General features: G+C 39.9%; 1 protein-coding gene and 1 non-coding gene across 2 annotated transcripts in view; one reads left to right on the forward strand and one right to left on the reverse strand.

Annotated features, from left to right (window-relative positions):
* sema3bl (sema domain, immunoglobulin domain (Ig), short basic domain, secreted, (semaphorin) 3bl) overlaps window positions 1–20,062 on the forward strand; it is a 225,655-nt gene that overhangs the window by 119,090 nt on the left and 86,503 nt on the right. Inside the window, 1 exon segment of the mRNA XM_062057997.1 lies at window positions 17,095–17,214. Within this exon segment, the coding sequence (XP_061913981.1) occupies window positions 17,095–17,214 (120 nt within the window).
* On the reverse strand, window positions 1,827–1,900 carry trnai-aau (transfer RNA isoleucine (anticodon AAU)). The gene has a single exon. It is a non-coding gene; the product is annotated as a tRNA-Ile (tRNA).

The following is a 20,062-nucleotide window of genomic DNA, read 5'->3' on the forward strand; positions in this document are numbered from 1 at the left end:
CAATACTATTAAACCGTGGACATGTAAATACACGGTTAATGCTTTCCAAGCTGGCGAAGGTTAACAATGCTGTGCTAACGACGTCAATGAAGCTAACTTAGCAACCGGACCTCACAGAGCTATGCTAAAAACATTAGCTCTCCACCTACGCCAGCCAGCCTTCATCTGCTCATCAACACCCGTGCTCACCTGCGTTCCAGCGATCGACGGTGCGACGAAGGACTTCACCTGATCACAGATGCGGTTGGCGGCCCGGAGACGTAGGAAGTCAAAGTGAGGTCACCGGCTAGCGCGTCTGCTCTCCAACAAAGTCCTCCGGTTGTGTTGTTGTAGTCCGCCGCCGATCCCACCTACAACTTTCTTCTTTGCAGCCTTCATTGTTCATTAAACAAATTGCAAAAGATTCACCAACACAGATGTCCAGAATACTGTGGAATTATGAAATGAAAACAGAGCTTTTTGTATAGGATTCTACGGGGTATCAATACTTCCGTTTAACTGACTACGTCACGCGCATACGTCATCATACCGAGACGTTTCAGCCGGATATTTCCCGGAAAATTTAAAATTGCACTTTATAAGTTAACCCGGCCGTATTGGCATGTGTTGCAATGTTAAGATTTCATCATTGATATATAAACTATCAGACTGCGTGGTCGGTAGTAGTGGGTTTCAGTAGGCCTTTAAATGCCAAATATCTTTAAGCAATTGATACTATTTCAAAAAAAACATTCCAATGGTACTTGAACCATATTAATAGGGCCAAATATGAACTATTTTTTTTAAGTTGCCTATCATTCACAATGCTTATGCTTATGCTTCTTTTTTTAATGCATTCTAACTCGTAACATATGGCAAGTATGAGATGGCTAACAATGCAGCTAACGGGTTTACTATATTGTGCCCATAATACCCTCTAAAAAACATCCCAAAACCGCCACATATACTCCATTTACATCTGGTGACCTGAAAATTAACCGAGTATTAGCGGTATTCTTATTATAAACTACTTAGCTGCGCCATGATCACAGAGAGCTAACGAGCTTACGCTGCTATATTGACATATTGAGTTGCTGCATCGCCTCTGAGTTGGTGAAAGTACATTCTAAATTATAAAGCACGCCTCTCACCTGGATAGCAAAAGGTTGTGGACCTAAACCAAGAAGTTGGTCAACTTTGACTTCCAACTCAGACCCAGAGGAGGCGGGAAAGACATGAAAAAACGCTCGTTTGTGACACTTTTTTTAAACACTTTGTGAGGATTATGATACATTTTTCATCTAAACCGGAGGTGCTGCTGGGTGACTGTGAATTACTAACCCTTTTGTATTCTAATCGTCCAAAGCGTTTCTACTCGTATGGATTCTTCATTCATCACTCCAAGCAGCGTCTGTAAGTTTTACAATATAACTAAAACTATTCTTACTTACTAAACCCATGTGTCATGTGTGATGTCTGTAGGAGTGTTTTCATGCATATTTGTCCGTGCTATCATAATGTAATGAAGCCAGCGTCGTTAGCATGTGTCAATATGCTAACACATTTATGAGTGTCTGTGTTAGTATTATTAACTTATAATGGCATTCTTTTTGTATGGTTTTGGTTTCACATATTCCTCAGTAAATTCCCCATCACCGTGGAGTTATTCTGTCTGTTTAGCTGATTGGAGAGCTAGCTTGCGCAGCTAGTGGGTCAATGACCATGACTTCAGTACACAATATTTAATTGTAAGTTGTAGTTGACTCAGACTCCTGATTTAGCATTTAGCTACAAAACAACAAACCAAATCTTGTCTGGCTCTTATGGACACATTAACAAAATTTGACTGGCCCATGCAGGGATCGAACCCACGACCTTGGCGTTATTAGCACCATGCTCTAACCAACTGAGCTAACCGGCCATATGTTGACTACATAAACACCAAGAGTGTGGATTTTAACATTTGTGACTGAACTACTGGAACCCCCAACCTTAGCATGATTAGCAACAAATGCTAACCGGCTAAAGTTAACAGGATTTTTAGGATTTGTCAGGATTAGGTTTGGGATAAAACTACTCTTTCAAATCCACACACACAATATTTATTCCAAGTAAGGAAGTTTGAGATTTTCGTTGACTCAGACTCCTCCGAATTTGCATTTAATTATTAATTATTGTAATTATCTTAATGAAATATAACGAAATCCGCTGTTAAACGCAGAATATAAAAAAAATTGAAATACACGTGAGCAAAATGCAATCATTGTGAGGGGAAGGAACATTTGTTTGTGAAAATAATGTGTGCCCAAAACAATGAAAAACAACAGCTAACCTAGAAGGCTAAAGCTAGCAAGAACAAGCCATACACCCACAACAAGTCTGATCTGCTTGTGTTGTTGTGAACGACATCATGGATGTAAGATCGATGTACAAAAAGCAGTCGCAACTTGAGAGGCTCTCGTTTTTTTTAAACAGCCTCAAGTCGTGTCCTTACTTGTCAAGCTCAAAACAGCAGCGCACTCCCCCCCTTCACAATAACAGCGCTGTGCTCTGACTGCGCTAACAAAATAATTAAAGGTTTCAAAAAAGTACCTTACACAAGCATAATGTACTTAAAGCACTTTTTGATACATCTACACAATTATCATGCTTTGAAATTGTCAAATATATGTTAGGATTTTTGCATTTGATTAACAAACATTTGATTATATTTAATAAATGACACAAAAACACACAAGATAAGTGTAAAGGGTAAAAAAACAGAATTAAAAAGATTCAAAAACGGAAAAACTGAGTTTATTTTTTTTTATTGCTATTGTTTTTGTAATTTCTTACAATATACTGTATACTAATTTATTTAATTCATTGTTAGTATTACTAATATTTTTACTTGTTGTTGTTTATTCTAATTCATATCTGTTGATCTTTTAATTATATTTAAAGGTGAGTAAAACAAATAGTAGTGTTTTCTAATTAATTAATAATCGTGTTATTCATCGTGATTTTTTATATCAATCCAAATAATCGAGGTTATTATTTTTGCAATACCCGTCCAGCCCTAGGTTTTATAAGACTTTTTTTACGACGTTTTACGGACGGTATTTTATTTTATTTTTTTACAGTTCTCGGACTGTTAAGGATTTTAGAATATTACTTAAAACATTACGTTGCTGAAGGTTTTATGATTAGGAAAGTTTAACTCTGGAACAGATAATTTCTATTTCCATTATTTCCTTTTAGGCACGACTTCTGTTTTGTTTGATCAGCCGTTTTACTGCCGTGTTACAGACTCCGTTTGGAAACAATTGTATGTAAATAAACATTTACAATTTTGTTTTGTGTAAATAACTAATTTCACAACGTGTATATCCGGGGCTTATAGTCCGGGGCGGCTAATATATGGAAAAATATTTTTTCCCTCTAAAATTCAGTGGGTGCGGCTTATATACTGGTCTGGAAAATACGGTATTAGCGGTCACAAGCCGCCTGTGCAATGGCGATAAGTAAGTCAGTGGCTGATTGTCACTTACCTACTACCGCTACTTATTGGAGAAACAGATATCTTATTTGTATTATATTTTTATTGATTTGTTTTTCTTGTACCATACTATACCAGATGAAGCAAAAGGGGGAACTGGAAGGCCAATGCAGCTGTTTAAGTGCTTCCAGTCTTTTAAAAGTGTTCATTCATTACTACCATCTGACTATCATGTGGCGCATGTGTGCTCTTGACTTATGCAGTAGTACAGTAGTAGAAGTAGTAGTAGTAGTTGTGGGGGGTGAAGTACAGAGCTGGGAGTAGAACAAATGATTTGTGCATACATTAAATCAAGTCAGTTTTGACAGTGCTGGCTAACTGCTAACATCTGCTAGCGACAAGCCAGCCATGCAGCTCGGAGGACTTCATTCCAACACTTAGAACTTTATAGAACTGAATTCATGCACAGTAGGTTACTTTTGTTTCGGATACTTAGAAGTTGGAGCCTTTTTGTTTGTATTATTAGGTTCATTGACCGTCCTAAAATCTGTTTATTCTGAGAAATTAATTACCTTTTTGGCTGTAACATTTTTTTTTTTTTAATTTCTGCTGACTTTTTTAGACCCCTAATCCAACTGAATTGCATCCACCGGGAGAGTGAGGAAATATTAGCACCTGTCAACAGTTTGTCCGCATGTTCCTCATGACAGGACGCATGAAAACCTGTAAGGAACCTATGCTTTAAAAATAGGGCAGTCTTTATGGAAGTAGAATTGTCTCACATCAACTTATACAATATATATCAATATGATATTAATACATATGCATACCGGTATATTAATAAATATACAAATATAAATACAAATGTGATATACAAATAAATAAATCATTTGTATAAATAAACGCCTATTTGTAAATAGATTTTTGAGATTTCAAAATATATACAAATTAAATGTATAAATATAAAAATGTGACATAAAAATAAATCAAGAATTTGTATAAATAAACGGGTATTTGTAAATATATTTTTGAGATTTGAATATATATAGCTTGATTTTGTCTATGTAGACTGGTTGGGCAAACTCCCATGCACCCTCAAGGACCGTGCCGAGAGTATAGAGCTGGTCCACAGTTCCACGACCAGGACGAAAACCACACTGTTCCTCCTGAATCCGAGGTTCGACTATCAGCCGTAGCCTCCTCTCCAGTACACCTGAATAGACCTTACCGGGAAGGCTGAGGAGTGTGGTCCCACGATAGTTAGAACACACCCTGGGAGTAGAACAAATGATTTGTGCATACATTAAATCAAGTCAGTTCCCCTTCTTAAAGAGAGGAACCACCACCCCGGTCTGCCAATCCAGAAGTACCGCCCCCGATGTCCACGCAATGCTGCAGAGTCTTGTCAACCAAGACAGCCCGCAGCATCCAGAGCCTTAAGGAACTCCGGGCGGATCTCATCCACCCCGGGGGCCTTGCCACAGAGGAGCATTATAACTACCTCGGCAACCTCAGCCCCAGAAATAAGAAAGCCCACCACAGATTCCCCAGGCACTGCTTCCTCATAGGAAGACGTGCTGGTAGGATTGAGGAGGTATTCGAAGTATTCCCTCCACCGATCCACAACATCCGCAGTTGAGGTCAGCAGAACACCATCCCCACTAGGGCTGCAACAACGAATCGATTAAATCGATTAAAATCGATTATAAAAATAGTTAGCGATTAATTTAGTCATCGATTCGTTGGATCTATGCTATGCGTATGCAGTCTTTTTATTTTTATTTTTTTAATTTTTTTTATAAACCTTTATTTATAAACTGCAACATTTACAAACAGCTGAGAAACAATAATCAAAATAAGTATGGTGCCAGTATGCTGGGTTTTTTCAATAAAATACTGGAAAGGATAGACATGTATTTTGTCTCATTTATCTGACTATTAATCAATTAATCGAAGTAATAATCAACAGATTAATCGATTATCAAATTAGTTGTTAGTTGCAGCCCTAATCCCCACCATACACGGTGTTGACATTGCACTGCTTCCCCTTCCTGAGGCGGCGGATGGTGGTCCAGAATCGTTCGAAGCCGTCCGGAAGTCGTTTTCCATGGTTTCCCCGAACTCCTCCCATGTCCGAGTTTTTGCCTCCGCGACCGCTGAAGCCGCACACCGCTTGGCCTGTCGGTACCTGTCTGTTGCCTCCGGAGTCCTATGAGCCAAAAGAGCCCAATAGGACTCCTTCTTCAGCTTGACGGCATCCCTCACTGCTGGTGTCCACCAGCGGGTTCTAAGATTAACGCCACGACAGGCACCAACCACCTTGCAGCCACAGCTCCAATCGGCCGCCTCGACAATAGAGGTACGGAACATGGTCCAATCTGACTCAATGTCCAGTGGACATTGAGACAGGTGCTAATATTTCCTCACTCCCCCGGTAGATGCAATTCAGTTGGATTAGGGGTCTAAAAATGTCAGCAGAAAAAACGTTTTAAAATATGTTACAGCCAAAAAGGTAATTAATTTCTCAGAATAAACAGATTTTAGGATGGTCAATGAACCTAATAATAAAAACAAAAAGGCTCCAACTTCTAAGTATCTGAAACAAAAGTGACCTACTGTGCATGAATTCATCGGGCTCCAAGTCCACAAAGTGTGCTTTGTGGACTTGGAGAAGGCATTCGACCGTGTACCCCGGGAAGTCCTGTGGGGAGTGCTCAGAGAGTATGGGGTAACGGACTGTCTTATTGTGGCGGTCCGCTCCCTGTATAATCAATGTCAGAGCTTGGTCCGCATTGCCGGCAGTAAGTCGGATCCGTTTCCAGTGAGGGTTTGACTCCGCTAAGGCTGCCCTTTGTCACCGATTCTGTTCATAACTTTTATGGACAGAATTTCTAGGCGCAGTCAGGGCGTTGAGGGTATCTGGTTTGGTGGCTGCAGGATTAGGTCTCTGCTATTTGCAGATGATGATGGTTTCATCTGGCTAAGATCTTCAGCTCTCACTGGACCGGTTCGCAGCCGAGTGTGAAGCGACTGGGATGGGAATCAGCACCTCCAAGTCCGAGTCCATGGTTCTCGCCCGGAAAAGGGTGGAGTGCCATCTCCGGGATCTTGCACCGAGTGGAGGAGTTCAAATACCTCAGAGTCTTGTTCACGAGTGAGGGAAGAGTGGATCGTGAGATCGACAGGCGGATCGGTGCGGCGTCTTCAGTAATGCGGACGCTGTATCGATCCGTTGTGGTGAAGAAGGAGCTGAGTCGGAAGGCAAAGCTCATAATTTACCGGTCGATCTACGATCATCCTCACCTATGGTCATGAGCTTTGAGTCATGAAAATCACGGGTACAAGCGGCCAAAATGAGGTTCTTCTGCCGGGTGGCGGGGCTCTCCCTTAGAGATAGGGTGAGAACCTCTGTCATCCGGGGGGAGCTCAAAGTAAAGCCGCTGCTCCTCCACATCAAGAGGAGCCAGATGAGGTGGTTCGGGCATCTGGTCAGGATGCCACCCGAACGCCTTCCTAGGGAGGTGTTTCGGGCACGTCCGACCGGTAGGAGGCCACGGGGAAGACTATCTCTCCCGGCTGGCCTGGGAACGCCTCGGGATCCCCCGGAAGGAGCTGGACGAAGTGGCTGGGGAGAGGGAAGTCTGGGCTACCCTACTTAGGCTGCTGCCCCCGCGACCCGACCTCGGATAAGCGGAGGAAGATGGATGGATGGATTTTGTCTATAAGTACTACAGTAGTATTTTTTTTAAAATTTACAGTAATAAGTACAGAACAATGTAAAATGTATTGTAATTTTTATTAATTTGATGAGTAGTTTGCTGTAAAGTTAAGTATTTGTATTTAATTTTATTTAGACAAAAACATGTTCAGAAAGTATGATAATACACTGTAATATTTGTTGCAATATTGGATACTATTAAAGTTTAAAAGGTATGCAATTTTAAGCAGTACATTTTTTTCTTCTTCTGTCAAATAAAAAAAAATCCATTAGATTTAGTGAGAAAATATGAAGTACTTTATTGACACATATCATTTCCAGGTATTTGCGGGCCAGATAAAATGATGTCGTTGGCCAGATCTGGCCTCCGGGCTTTGAGTTTGACACCTGTGGTCTAAGAAGAGCATCAACATCTGCATTTATATATAATATGGCATTTCTCTACATCACAATAACTCGCCATCTACTAAATTTGATGCAGTTTTATATCAGTTTATGGATTTAAAACATTGTAAGGTTTCCAGAAATATTGTGAACATTTAAATAAAACAATTGTGGGCTCCTTCACGTAGCTTATAGTAGTATGAGAATGTGTGAGCTGCTGCCTGCTTTTCTTTACCGATATAGTTTGTGAGTTCAAACCCCGGCCGAGTCATACCAAAGACTATAAAAATGGGACCCATTACCTCCCTGCTTTGCACTTAGCATCAAGGGTTGGAATTGGGGGTTAAATCACCACAATTATTCCCGAGCGTGGCCACCGCTACTGCTCACTGCTCCCCTCACCTCCCAGGGGGTGGAACAAGGGGATGGGTCAAATGCAGAGAGTAATTTCACCACACCTAGTGTGTGTGTGACTATCAGTGGTACTTTAACTTTAACTTAATAATAAGACTTCTATTTGTAAAGTTATTTACTCAAAGTTTGGACTTTTGTTGGAGATATATTTTCTGTCCGTCCATCTCTGTCAAGTTATTTGATTGAATGACGCAGCACGAAACTGGTGGCACACCTCTAATGAGCCCACGCTCCGAGTGTTGTGGGCGGAGGCTAGTCGACCGACTCGCTACAGTAGCGAAAACGAACAAACGGGACCTGTAAAACACCAGGAAAGAAGGACAAAAACTGGATTTCATGGCAAAATTTGAGTTTTTTGACAGGAGACGTACTGTAGTGGACCATCACTGCAAGAAGCAGTGAAAGGGTGGGTCGAGCAGATTTAAAGAAATGCCTTGTCAAAGATCAAAACACAATTTGGGGAGAATTATTGACAATGAGAGTATTTTTTATTCTTAAATGAAATAAATAAATAGAACATTGGTCTCATGAAGGGTGCTTGCGCAGTGCTTATTATTTACATCTATCTACTTCACTAATTATTTATTGTTTATAATCTCAAATTGTATGTGTAGATGTTGTAGTTGTAAAATACTATTACGAAAACCCCCAAAAACTTTAAAAATAAAGTGGAATAAAAGAGCAAGCAGGTGAGATGTAACGAGAAAAGGTTGAAATGTTGACTTTTATTCATCCCACAATGGGGAAATGACATTGTTGCAGTGCAGGATTTTACATACAGAAACAGAATTGAAACATAAAATGAAACAAAATTAGTCATAAATACTACATATTCCACTAATATGTATAGATAGAAGATACAATAAAATAAATAACAAAGCTTCTTTAAAGCTGTCATTGCTCAAAAAATAATAAAGATTTTTTAGGGAAATCTTGCTTTTTGTTGTTGTTCATTAAGATTTTTTTTGACACAAAGGGCATAAAACGGAAACATGAAAAAAAAACGTATAATTGACCAATAGATTGGAAGTGTACCTAGAGCAGGGGTGTAAAACATACGGCCCCTGAGCCACATACGGCCCGTGGGCCACATCAGGCGCGCAAACATGTTTTATCCGGCCCGCGAGAACTGAGCTGACATAAGCTGCTGTCCTAAATGTGTCCACTGGATGTCGCAATAGCAATGCTTTGTATCCCCTTGCTGCAAGGGGGCGGAGCTATGTGCTATGTCAATACTTCCTTGTTTGGAAACTACGTACTTACACAGTTTGTTCATACCTTGATTGTCAAATCTAACTTCTAACTTCATGTGTGATTTATGAATTAAGTCCAAATTGACCCGTTTTGTTGCAGATGATGCTACATTTTGATATTAGTATTGATTTCATATTCTGATAGATTAAAAATTAACACTAATTAGAGCATTTTAAAACTCTGCCGGACTCAATTCCACGTATTTGACTGATGAACATTATCACATCATTTATTCAGAAAGTATAAATAACGACGAATGAAGATAGAATACTATTAACTATCAAGTGTAAAAAACAACAAAATTATGACTTTTACATTTTCAGATTGTGCTTGGGTTTTTTTTTAACAAAGAAAACAATCTGAAGTTGTCTTTACTTTTAAATTACCATGCCATGGTTTTACCAGTACGGCCCACTTGGGAATAGATTTTCCTCCATGTGGCCCTTGAGCTAAAATGACTTTGACACCCCTGATCTAGAGACTTAAGTATTGGAAGTTAAAAAAAATAAAATAAACACTCACGGGAAATGTGGAGCAGACGGCGTCCACAAAGTAGTGCGTATTAGGGCTTAGCATCAAAAGGATAGATTACATCAATGTCCCGACCACAAATGTAGCAAAAGGCTCAACTTAAATTGATTGCAAACAGAAAACAGATGAGGGGAAATGCTCCGGGACAGAAGTGAAGCAGCCATGGGAAAACACCGACAAAATAAAAGCACAGGACAGGAACTAAAACACTAAACACAGAAGAACACTAACAAAACGCAAATTTTAGAGTTTTTTTTTTTTTTTAAACCTGTCATTGCTCAGAAAATAATAATAAATGAAAATTTTCTTTTGAATTATTGTCTTATTTAAGCCTCCAAATACTTCACTTCAAATACTCCACATTTAAAATATTTTTTGGGGAAATACTGCATTTTTGTTGTGTTTCTGCAATAAAAAACAGGGCTTTGGCAAAAAAAAACTGAATATCAACAGATAGAGCTGATATAGAGATTTAAGTGTTGAATAAAAAAATATGAATGATAATATATAACTTATTTATCTGGGAACCAAACTTGAGTAGAACCTTCATATTAGAAATAAATCTATTTATTGTTTTGAAAATGAAAACTGTCAATGCATGCTTTGATTTTTTAGTACTGAAGTTTGAACACCCCTTTTATAAATGAAGCAACGTGTAATTTCCTATTTCTCCATAATCAACCACATGTTTCCATTATAGTCTGACATGTGGGACACATCGGTCGCCCTTCCCGCTGACTTGGGCTTTGTTTCTAACCATTACTGCATGGCTCTGGAAGCAGCGGTCCTGGTTCTGTCGTCGAGTGTCAACTGGAAAAGCACTTTTGAACGCCATGTTTGGCACAGTGCGCACAAAACCTTCTTGATCCCAGCTACTTGTCCGTTGATCAAATGTCTATGTTTGAATCCTGGCAACATTAAAGCTACTGCCGCAAAGAGAAACCATAGCGAGAGAGAGAGAAAAAAGGGAGGAAAAACTCCACGTTTCTTTATGGCCTCAATAAAACCTCGCCACATATGTAAAACTCCGACATCCCAGAGTGGATTGAGCTCAGGCGTATTTCTTTATTGTCAACATTTCATTCCACTGCAGGCCACACAGATTTCACTTCCTATTGCAGACATATTACTTTCTGTCGGCTCGCTTGGATGGCGCAGATCTTGTTTGAGTAGGAAACTGAAGCGTGGTCTTTAGTTCTCTGCCTGGAAATGGAGAAGAAGCCCATCTTTGATCAGGCGTGATGGGAAAAACATGATGAACCTTCTTGCCTTCCCTCCACGCTGCTTGCTGTCCAGATTATTCTCACAATGTGGAGTGTGGATTCATAAGTTCCAGGGTCAAACTGTCTTTATTAACTGCACAGGTCATGCATTAAGTCACATTTTATTAATGTATGAAAATTGAAAAAATATAGTTTTTGTTTTAATACGGTTTCTGTAGGACAAGAATGACACAAATCTTTGTAATTGTTCGAAAGCCTACTGTTTATTATGTTTGTGTTTATGTTTCATTTATGAGAGTATTTGGCGAGCGCCGTTTCGTCCTACTAATTTCGTCGGTCTTTGAACTCACCCATAGTTGTGTGGACTTTCTCCGAGGCTGCCACAGAAAGACCTGTTTTATGCCAATCCTTCTTTGTCTTATTTTGTCCACCAAACGTTTTATACTGTGCGTGAATGCACAAAGACGGGGACGGCATGGCGCGGTTGGGAGAGTGGCCGTGCCAGCAACCTGAGGGTTCCTGGTTCGATCCCCACCTTCTACCAACCTCGTCATGTCCATTGTGTGCTTGAGCAAGACACTTCACCCTTGCTCCTGATGGGTCGTGGTTAGGGCCTTGCATGGCAGCTCCCGCCATCAGTGTGTGTGTGAATGTGTGGGTGAATGGGTGAATGTGGAAATAGTGTCAAAGCACTTTGAGTATCTTGAAGGTAGAAAAGCGCTATACAAGTATAACCCATTTACAAAGGGGAGCTTTGTTGATGTTATTGACTTTTGTGGAGTGCTAATCAGGCATATTTGGTCACTGCATGACTGCAAGCCAATCAATACTAACATGCTATTTAGGCTAGCTGTATGTAGCCTACTGAGTGGCCTAGTGGTTAGAGTGTCCGCCCTGAAATCGGTAGGTTGTGATTTCAAACCCCGGCTGAGTCATACCAAAGACTATAAAAATGGGACCCATTACCTCCCTGCTTGGCACTCAGCATCAAGGGTTGGAATTGGGGGTTAAATCACCAAAAATTATTCCCGGGCGTGACCACCGCTGCTGCTCACTGCTCCCCTCACCTCCCAGGGGGTGAACAAGGGGATGGGTCAAATGCAGAGGACACATTTCACCACACCTAGTGTGTGTGTGACAACATTGGGACTTTAACTTTAACTTCAATGTACATATTGCATCATTATGCCTCGTTTGTAGGTATGTTTGAGCTCACTTAATTTCCTTGACTTATGTCCTCTGTGTATTTATTTTGTATTTGCATGTTTCATGACACATTATTTGTATGTACTAGTGGCTGCAATTATGTGCCATGTTGTACCAGACCACAGCAAATGTTACCCAGCTTGCAAAGATTGTAATTAATCCATTAGAAGAAGACGGCCTGCTGTTTCCTTTAACTCGGACACACACATCTATACCTTTGGCCATTCTAAGACAGTCATTTCCAGGAGTTATCTCACCATCTTAGAAGTTTTACTAATGTTTTCCAATGTTGTAAAAATGTGTAGAATAAATATTACATTTCAGAATTTCTGTCAACGAAGATTTGCGTCAGCCTGCGACACATAGTCATTTTGATAGTAGGCTAATATAGCTAATATAGACATGTACATCATGTGTTGTCTTCATTATAACACTTATATACAACTTTTAAAGTCATTTTGATAGTAGGCTATTATAGCTAATATAGACACTTACATCATGTGTTGTCTTCATTATAACACTTATGTAAGACTTTTAAAGTCATTTTGATAGTAGGCTAATATAGCTAATATAGACACTTACATCATGTGTTGCCTTCATTATAACACTCATATAAGACTTTTTAAAGTCATTTTGATAGTTGGCTATTATAACTAATATAGACACTTACATCATGTGTTGTATTCATTATAACACTTGTATAAGACTTTTAAAGTCATTTTGATAGTATGCTAATATGCTAATATAGACACTTACATCATGTGTTGCCTTCATTATAGTTACTTATATAAGGCTTTTAATTTTTTGCGGCTCCAGACAGATTTTGTATTTTTGGTCCAATATGGCTCTTTCAACATGTTGGGTTGCCGACCCCTAAACTAGAGGAAGCAATTTCTTTACAAATTGCGTGTGGATGCAAGCTGATCTGAAATACTGCTAGAATGTGAAATGAATGTAAGAATGGTTTGAATGTTGAACTAAAATACTGTTTGAATGTATGATGAAAGTAGAAATGGTTTGAATTTTAAAATGTAAAACTGGCTATCCTGGGAGTTTCTGGAATTTATTTGAACTTGGAAAATTGTTTGTTTGAATGTCCAGGATGTGTTAACAGGGACTCATATGGCCCCGTTCGTCACGGTTTACCTGACACATGAAAGGTGACAAATGTAGCCGCCAGATGGCAGTAGCGTCCCAGGTAACAAGTGAACGTTATGTGAACGTTATGTGAACGTTAGGAGAACGTAGTGGCATTGTTCTGGGAACGTTAGTTTATAACGTTCAAAGAACGTGAGGTTGTGGAGTTCTTGCTTGGTTAGCAGAACGTTAGCCAAGAACGTTTGGCTAGAACGTTTAGGGAACTGTTTAGGAACACGCTATTTACATCTGTTTTTATGCTATATTGTCAGGAATAACACTCAAACAGAAATTTCAACAGAATTAATTCTTTATTAGTGATAGTGATTAGTGATTTCAACAGAATTCATTATTTATTAGTGATAATTATAATACAATAGAAATGGAATGCAGTGGTCTTGGTCGTGCGCGTCAGTGTACTCCAGCCCCTTCTTGTTGGTTCTCTTCCTGGAAGTAAATAATTATAGATATTCACAAATACAACAAAGACAGCACTGGAATGTAGAAAAATTGAATTCAATTAAAACATGGCATAATTTACTCCTTGTTTACCTGCTCAATGCTCACTGGTCTCACTATAGTCCGTTTGCTTGGTTCTTTTCCCTTTCCCTTTCCCTGTTTTCTTCTTCGCGCTTCCTGCAAGTAGTTATAATCGCAAATTCAACAAAGAACTGGGATCTTCTTGAATTGAATTAAAAAAATGGCATAGTTACTTTATCATTTACCTGGCCACTCTCACTGTCCCTTTCCTTTGTACACTTCCCTTTGCCCTTCTTCGCCGTCGCTTCCTGCAAGTAGTTATAATTGCAAATTCAACACAGAACTGGGATCTTCATGAATTGAATTAAAAAATTGGCATAATTACTTTATCATTTACCTGGCCACTCTCACTGTCCCTTTCCTTTGTACACTTCCCTTTGCCCTTCTTCGCCGTCGCTTCCTGCAAGTATTTATAATTGCAAATTCAACACAGAACTGGGATCTTCATGAATCGAATTAAAAAATTGGCATAATTACTTTATCATTTACCTGCATGGTCACTCATCTCACTCTCCGTTTTCTTGGCTTTATCCTTGTTCTTCGCCGTCGCTTCCTGCAAGTATTTATAATTGCAAATTCAACACAGAACTGGGATCTTCATGAATTGAATTAAAAAATTGGCATAATTACTTTATCATTTACCTGGCCACTCTCACTGTCACTCTCACTGTCCGTTTTCTTGGCTTTCCACCCTTCTGCAGAAGTCATTCGTAGGTCTTTGGTCAGTTTGGAAACTTTATAACAGCCAACCTGCACGAGAAATGTATGCTAGTTAGCGCCGGCGCATGGCGCGCATTAGACACAACGCTAAAACCGTAAAATGGTCTGAAATTAATCATGTAGGTTAGAAATTTTTATACAAAAACGTGCTTCGTATTTCACTCTATTTCTACTTACTTATGATAAATGGATGGCGCACCCAATTGCCTGAATATTGGGATTCTGGAACTTGCAGCTTAGCCTTCGTCCTTTTTTGTCTCACGGAACAGCTTCAACGCGCATGCGTGCAGCCTTCTTCTTCTTCTTCTTTTGATTTTTTATGGCGGTTGGCAAGCAACCTTGTGGTGTGCATTACCGCCACCTACTGTGCGTGCAGCCTTGACTCAGCCGACGTCAGATTGTTCACAAAACACAACACGTTCACAGAACGTTAGGGAAACGTTACAACATACTGTATAAAAAGTAAATTTGCGAAAAAAAACACTTCTAAAAGCCTGTTTCCATTGCAGGCAAATTATATTTGGTAGTGTGTGTCAGATGGTTTTTGATATCAATCAATCAATCAATCAATGTTTATTTATATAGCCCTAAATCACAGGTGTCTCAAAGGGCTGCACAAGCCACAACGACATCCTCGGTACAGAGCCCACATACGGGCAAGGAAAAACTCACCCTAGTGGGACGTCGATGTGAATGACTATGAGAAACCTTGGAGAGGACCGCATATGTGGGTAACCCCCGCCCCCCCACCCCTCTAGGGGAGACCGAAAGCAATGGATGTCGAGTGGGTCTGACATAATATTGTGAAAGTCCAGTCCACAGTGGATCCAACACATCAGCGAGAGTCCAGTCCATAGTGGGGCCAGCAGGAAACCGTCCCGAGCGGAGACGGGTCAGCAGCTCAGAGATGTCCCCAACCGATGCACAGGCTAGCGGTCCACCCGGGGTCCCGACTCTGGACAGCCAGCACTTCATCCATGGCCACCGGACCTGTGCAACCCCCCCCTCCAAGGAAGAGGGGAGCAGAGGAGAGAAGAAAAGAAACGGCAGATCAACTGGTCTAAAAAGGGGGTCTATTTAAAGGCTAGAGTATACAAATGAGTTTTAAGATGGGACTTAAATGCTTCTACTGAGGTAGCATCTCTAACTTTTACCGGGAGGGCATTCCATAGTATTGGAGCCCGAACAGAAAACGCTCTATAGCCCGCAGACTTTTTTTTGGCTCTGGGAATCACTAATAAACCGGAGTTCTTTGAACGCAGATTTCTTGTCGGGACATATGGTACAATACAATCGGCGAGATACGCTGGAGCTAAACCGTGTAGTATTTTATACGTAAGTAGTAAAACCTTAAAGTCGCATCTTAAGTGCACAGGAAGCCAGTGCAAGTGAGCCAGTATAGGCGTAATATGATCAAACTTTCTTGTTTTTGTCAAAAGTCTAGCAGCCGCATTTTGTACCAACTGTAATCTTTTAATGCTAGACATAGGGAGGCCCGAAAATAATACGTTACAGTAATCGAGACGAGACGTAACGAACGCATGAATAATGATCTCAGCGTCGCTAGTGGACAAGATGGACCGAATTTTAGCGATATTACGGAGATGAAAGAAGGCCGTTTTAGTAACACTCTTAATGTGTGACTCAAACGAGAGAGTTGGGTCGAAGATAATACCCAAATTCTTTACTGAGTCGCCTTGTGTAATTGTTTGGTTGTCAAATGTTAAGGTGGTATTATTAAATAGATGTCGGTGCCTAGCAGGACCGATAATCAGCATTTCCGATACGTTCTAAGAATGTTCTTAGAACGTTCTCATCTTGCATAACCAAAAGAGAACCATACAGTAATGTTATGTTAACGCTAGGTGTTACCTGGGGTGTTGAATATCTTTAAAATGTGTTTTTTGTGGCAATTCCAACTTTGACCACAGCGTCAGTTGCTATGTGGAGTGGCGCTTTCCATCATTTCCAGCAAAGTGCATTGCAAAATGATTGACCCCCCGCTCTTCCTCTCATGCAAGATTAGCCATATTTTCCTACTGTACATTTTTGTAACAAAACAAGATCTTGTTTGAGGCGTTTCTCCTTTTTTGAGTCCTTTTTCTTGTCTGTCCTCCATTTTTGTTGTGTGTTCACCGCACCCTGGCTAGAACTCCAAGGAAACGGCCTGGATTGTAATGATGAAATTTGCCAGTGTGACCCGCGCGTCGCTCGGGCTCACGTCCAACAGGCCGAGCGGAGTCTATCACATTCCCCGCAGCAACACCAACAATCTTTTGGGTCTTGTTACTGAAACATGTGGTCTCAATAAGAATGGTGGAGAACTAACTTTGGTCCCCTGGTAGCCATGAAAATCAGCTTATCTCCGCTGGGATGACATCTTTTATTGCGCTTTGTGTATTTTTGATTTATTCAGCTGCCTGGGTGCGTGTGAGTGTGCGCATGATACGGCGGTTCTCAGCACCTCCAAAGTATGCTCATGGTCGCGTATCTGTGTTGTTGTTTTTTAGACGGAATGCGCCAACTTTGTGCGTCTCCTGCAACCGTACAACCGCACTCACCTCCTGGCCTGCGGCACTGGAGCCTTCCACCCCATGTGTAGCTTCATCTACGTGGGACACAGAGGAGAGGTAAGCCACACACACCATTTACACAAGTATGTGCGTGTAACGGGCGCCAACTAGCGTGATAATGTGTACGGTAAACTTCATTTCCCGATGCATTAGGAGCTGCACTGACAACTTGGGGTTTCAGCCCATTTAGTACAGACGTAACGGCATACGAGATTTGTTTCCGAAATAATACCAAAGGAAGACAGTAGAGAGTAGGGATTAGGGTCATTTATCATTCTATTATTTTGTCAACATTATGAGGGACAAACTGTAAAAATGGATTATTAGTCTACTTGTTCATTTACTGTTAATATCTGCTTATTTTCTCTTTTAACATGCTCTATCTACAATTCTGTTAAAATGTAATAATCACTTATTCTTCTGTTGTTTGATACATTAGTTTTGGATGATACCACAAATGTAGGTATTGATCCGATACCAAGTAGTTACAGAATCATACATTGGTCATATTCAAAGTCCTCATGTGTCCAGTAACATATTAACTAAGTTTATAAACATAATATGAATTTTAAAAAAAGGAAAAAAGATTTAATGACGCCACAAAATATCAATGTAATCATAGTAGTATCGACTAGATACGCTCTTGTACTTGGTATCATTACAGTGGATGTCAGGTGTAGATCCACCCATGGCGTTTGTTTACATTGTGACGCCGGTGAGCTATTGTATCCTCCTACAGTGTGTAGTGAAGCATGTTTAGCTATTCCTCGTCCTCCAGTGATAATGGTACTTGTAAGAAACGTACTTTATTTGTCGCCATGGAGACAAGGATTAGTGATTTAGAAGTAGCCAAAACACTGCTGACTGCGGATGGATGTTAACCGCTAGCTAGCTAGCCATGTCTTAAAGCACCTCTTCCTGAGTGTGTTGCAGGGTTATAACTTCACCTTTATCTTTAGTTTTTAGGCCAAAATGACCAAAACACATTACTGTCGGAGCACCAGAGGCTACGTCCACACTGCAGGGTCGGAGGTCCAATCGGGATTTTGTCTGTCAAATTTGATCTTTTTACATAGTAAACATGGCTCCGATTCCGGAAGGTCTCAGTCCTGGCGCATTTGTGTCAATTTCAAGGATTTTGTGCAATCTAAGACAACATTTTCTGAACTGAATTATTGCGTGTAGAAGATTTAGGAGGAAAGGGGCAAGCATTTTGGCTCTCGCAGTTTGCGGGATGTTTGCTTCGGTGTTTGCTCCGAAGAGCGTGTGAGCGAGCAGTCGTATGCAGAAGTGGTGGAACAGTGACGTGAATTCCTTAAAACACATATTTCTGCTCATTTGTCAACTATTTATTTGCAACCATCTATTTTGGCGAAGAATTATGACGCTTGTTGCTGTTTGAAGACGTATTAGTGGGATGAACGCGACCGGAGCATTCAGACTGCAGTCAGATTCCGTACATAGTCGATTTATATCCACATATGAAAGAGGCCTGGGTCGGATTGAAAAAGTTCGTAATTGTACTGGTGACATTGACATTGAAAATAATCTGATACGGATCACAAATGGGCAACACAATTGGAATTGACTTGTTGTAGTGTGGACAAGGCCGAAAAAATATTCAATTGTGCACATTGTACATACAAGCTGTATGTATATATGTATGTGTTTATACACTACCGTTCAAAAGTTTGGGGTCACATTTAAATGTCCTTATTTTTGAAGGAAAAGCACTGTACTTTTCAATGAAGATAACTTTAAACTAGTCTTAACTTTAAAGAAATATACTCTATACATTGCTAATGTGGTAAATGACTATTCTAGCTGCAAATGTCTGGTTTTTGGTGCAATATCTACATAGGTGTATAGAGGCCCATTTCCAGCAACTATCACTCCAGTGTTCTAATGGTACAATGTGTTTGCTCATTGGCTCAGAAAGCTAATTGATGATTAGAAAACCCTTGTGCAATCATGTACACACATCTGAAAACAGTTTAGCTCGTTACAGAAGCTACAAAACTGACCTTCCTTTGAGCAGATTGAGTTTCTGGAGCATCACATTTTTGGGGTCAATTAAACGCTCAAAATGGCCAGAAAAAGAGAACTTTCATCTGAAACCCGACAGTCTATTCTTGTTCTTAGAAATGAAGGCTATTCCACAAAATTGTTTGGGTGACCCCAAACTTTTGAACGGTAGTGTATATGTGTATATATATATATATATATATATATATATATATATATATATATATATATATATATATATATATATATATATATATATATATATATATATATATATATATATATATATATATATATATATATATATATATATATAATGATTACTCAAGGAACTCAAGTAATTCGATTACAAAATATATTCAAGGAATTTTTGTTGAGGCGTCGCTAAGTTTTTTTTTACGACATTTTGCCTCGATAATGCCATGTCCACTCGAACACAGATACTTAAAAAACACATACTTATCTATGCATTTAGGCCTCTTGTCCAAACGCAGACGCATACTTTTGTCTTTAAAAACGCAGACTTTTACAAACGCTGGCCAAAGTGTAGAGATCCAAAACTTTCCACTCAGCGGAAACGTGTGATGACGTCACAGTTGTACGCTGTCACTTCCAAGCTCAACAACACTGCCTTGCTGCCTTTAAACCCATTACAAGAGTACTTAATGTATGTTTGAACGTAAACATGCTGCTATTTTCACTCAACATGAATAAAAAAGGCACATCAAAATGTGCTGTCAAACCTCCGCCTGATGGGACAACTTTGACAAGCAAGACTTTTTGCTGTGTGTCATAAGAAAGGTGCATAAGAAATGTTTTTAGTCCTTATTTAACCACAAATCATGAAGTTAACTTACATGTTTTGCGTCCAGTTGTGTAG

This window comes from Entelurus aequoreus, linkage group LG01, assembly GCF_033978785.1.
Source record: "Entelurus aequoreus isolate RoL-2023_Sb linkage group LG01, RoL_Eaeq_v1.1, whole genome shotgun sequence".
Lineage (NCBI taxonomy): Eukaryota > Metazoa > Chordata > Actinopteri > Syngnathiformes > Syngnathidae > Entelurus > Entelurus aequoreus.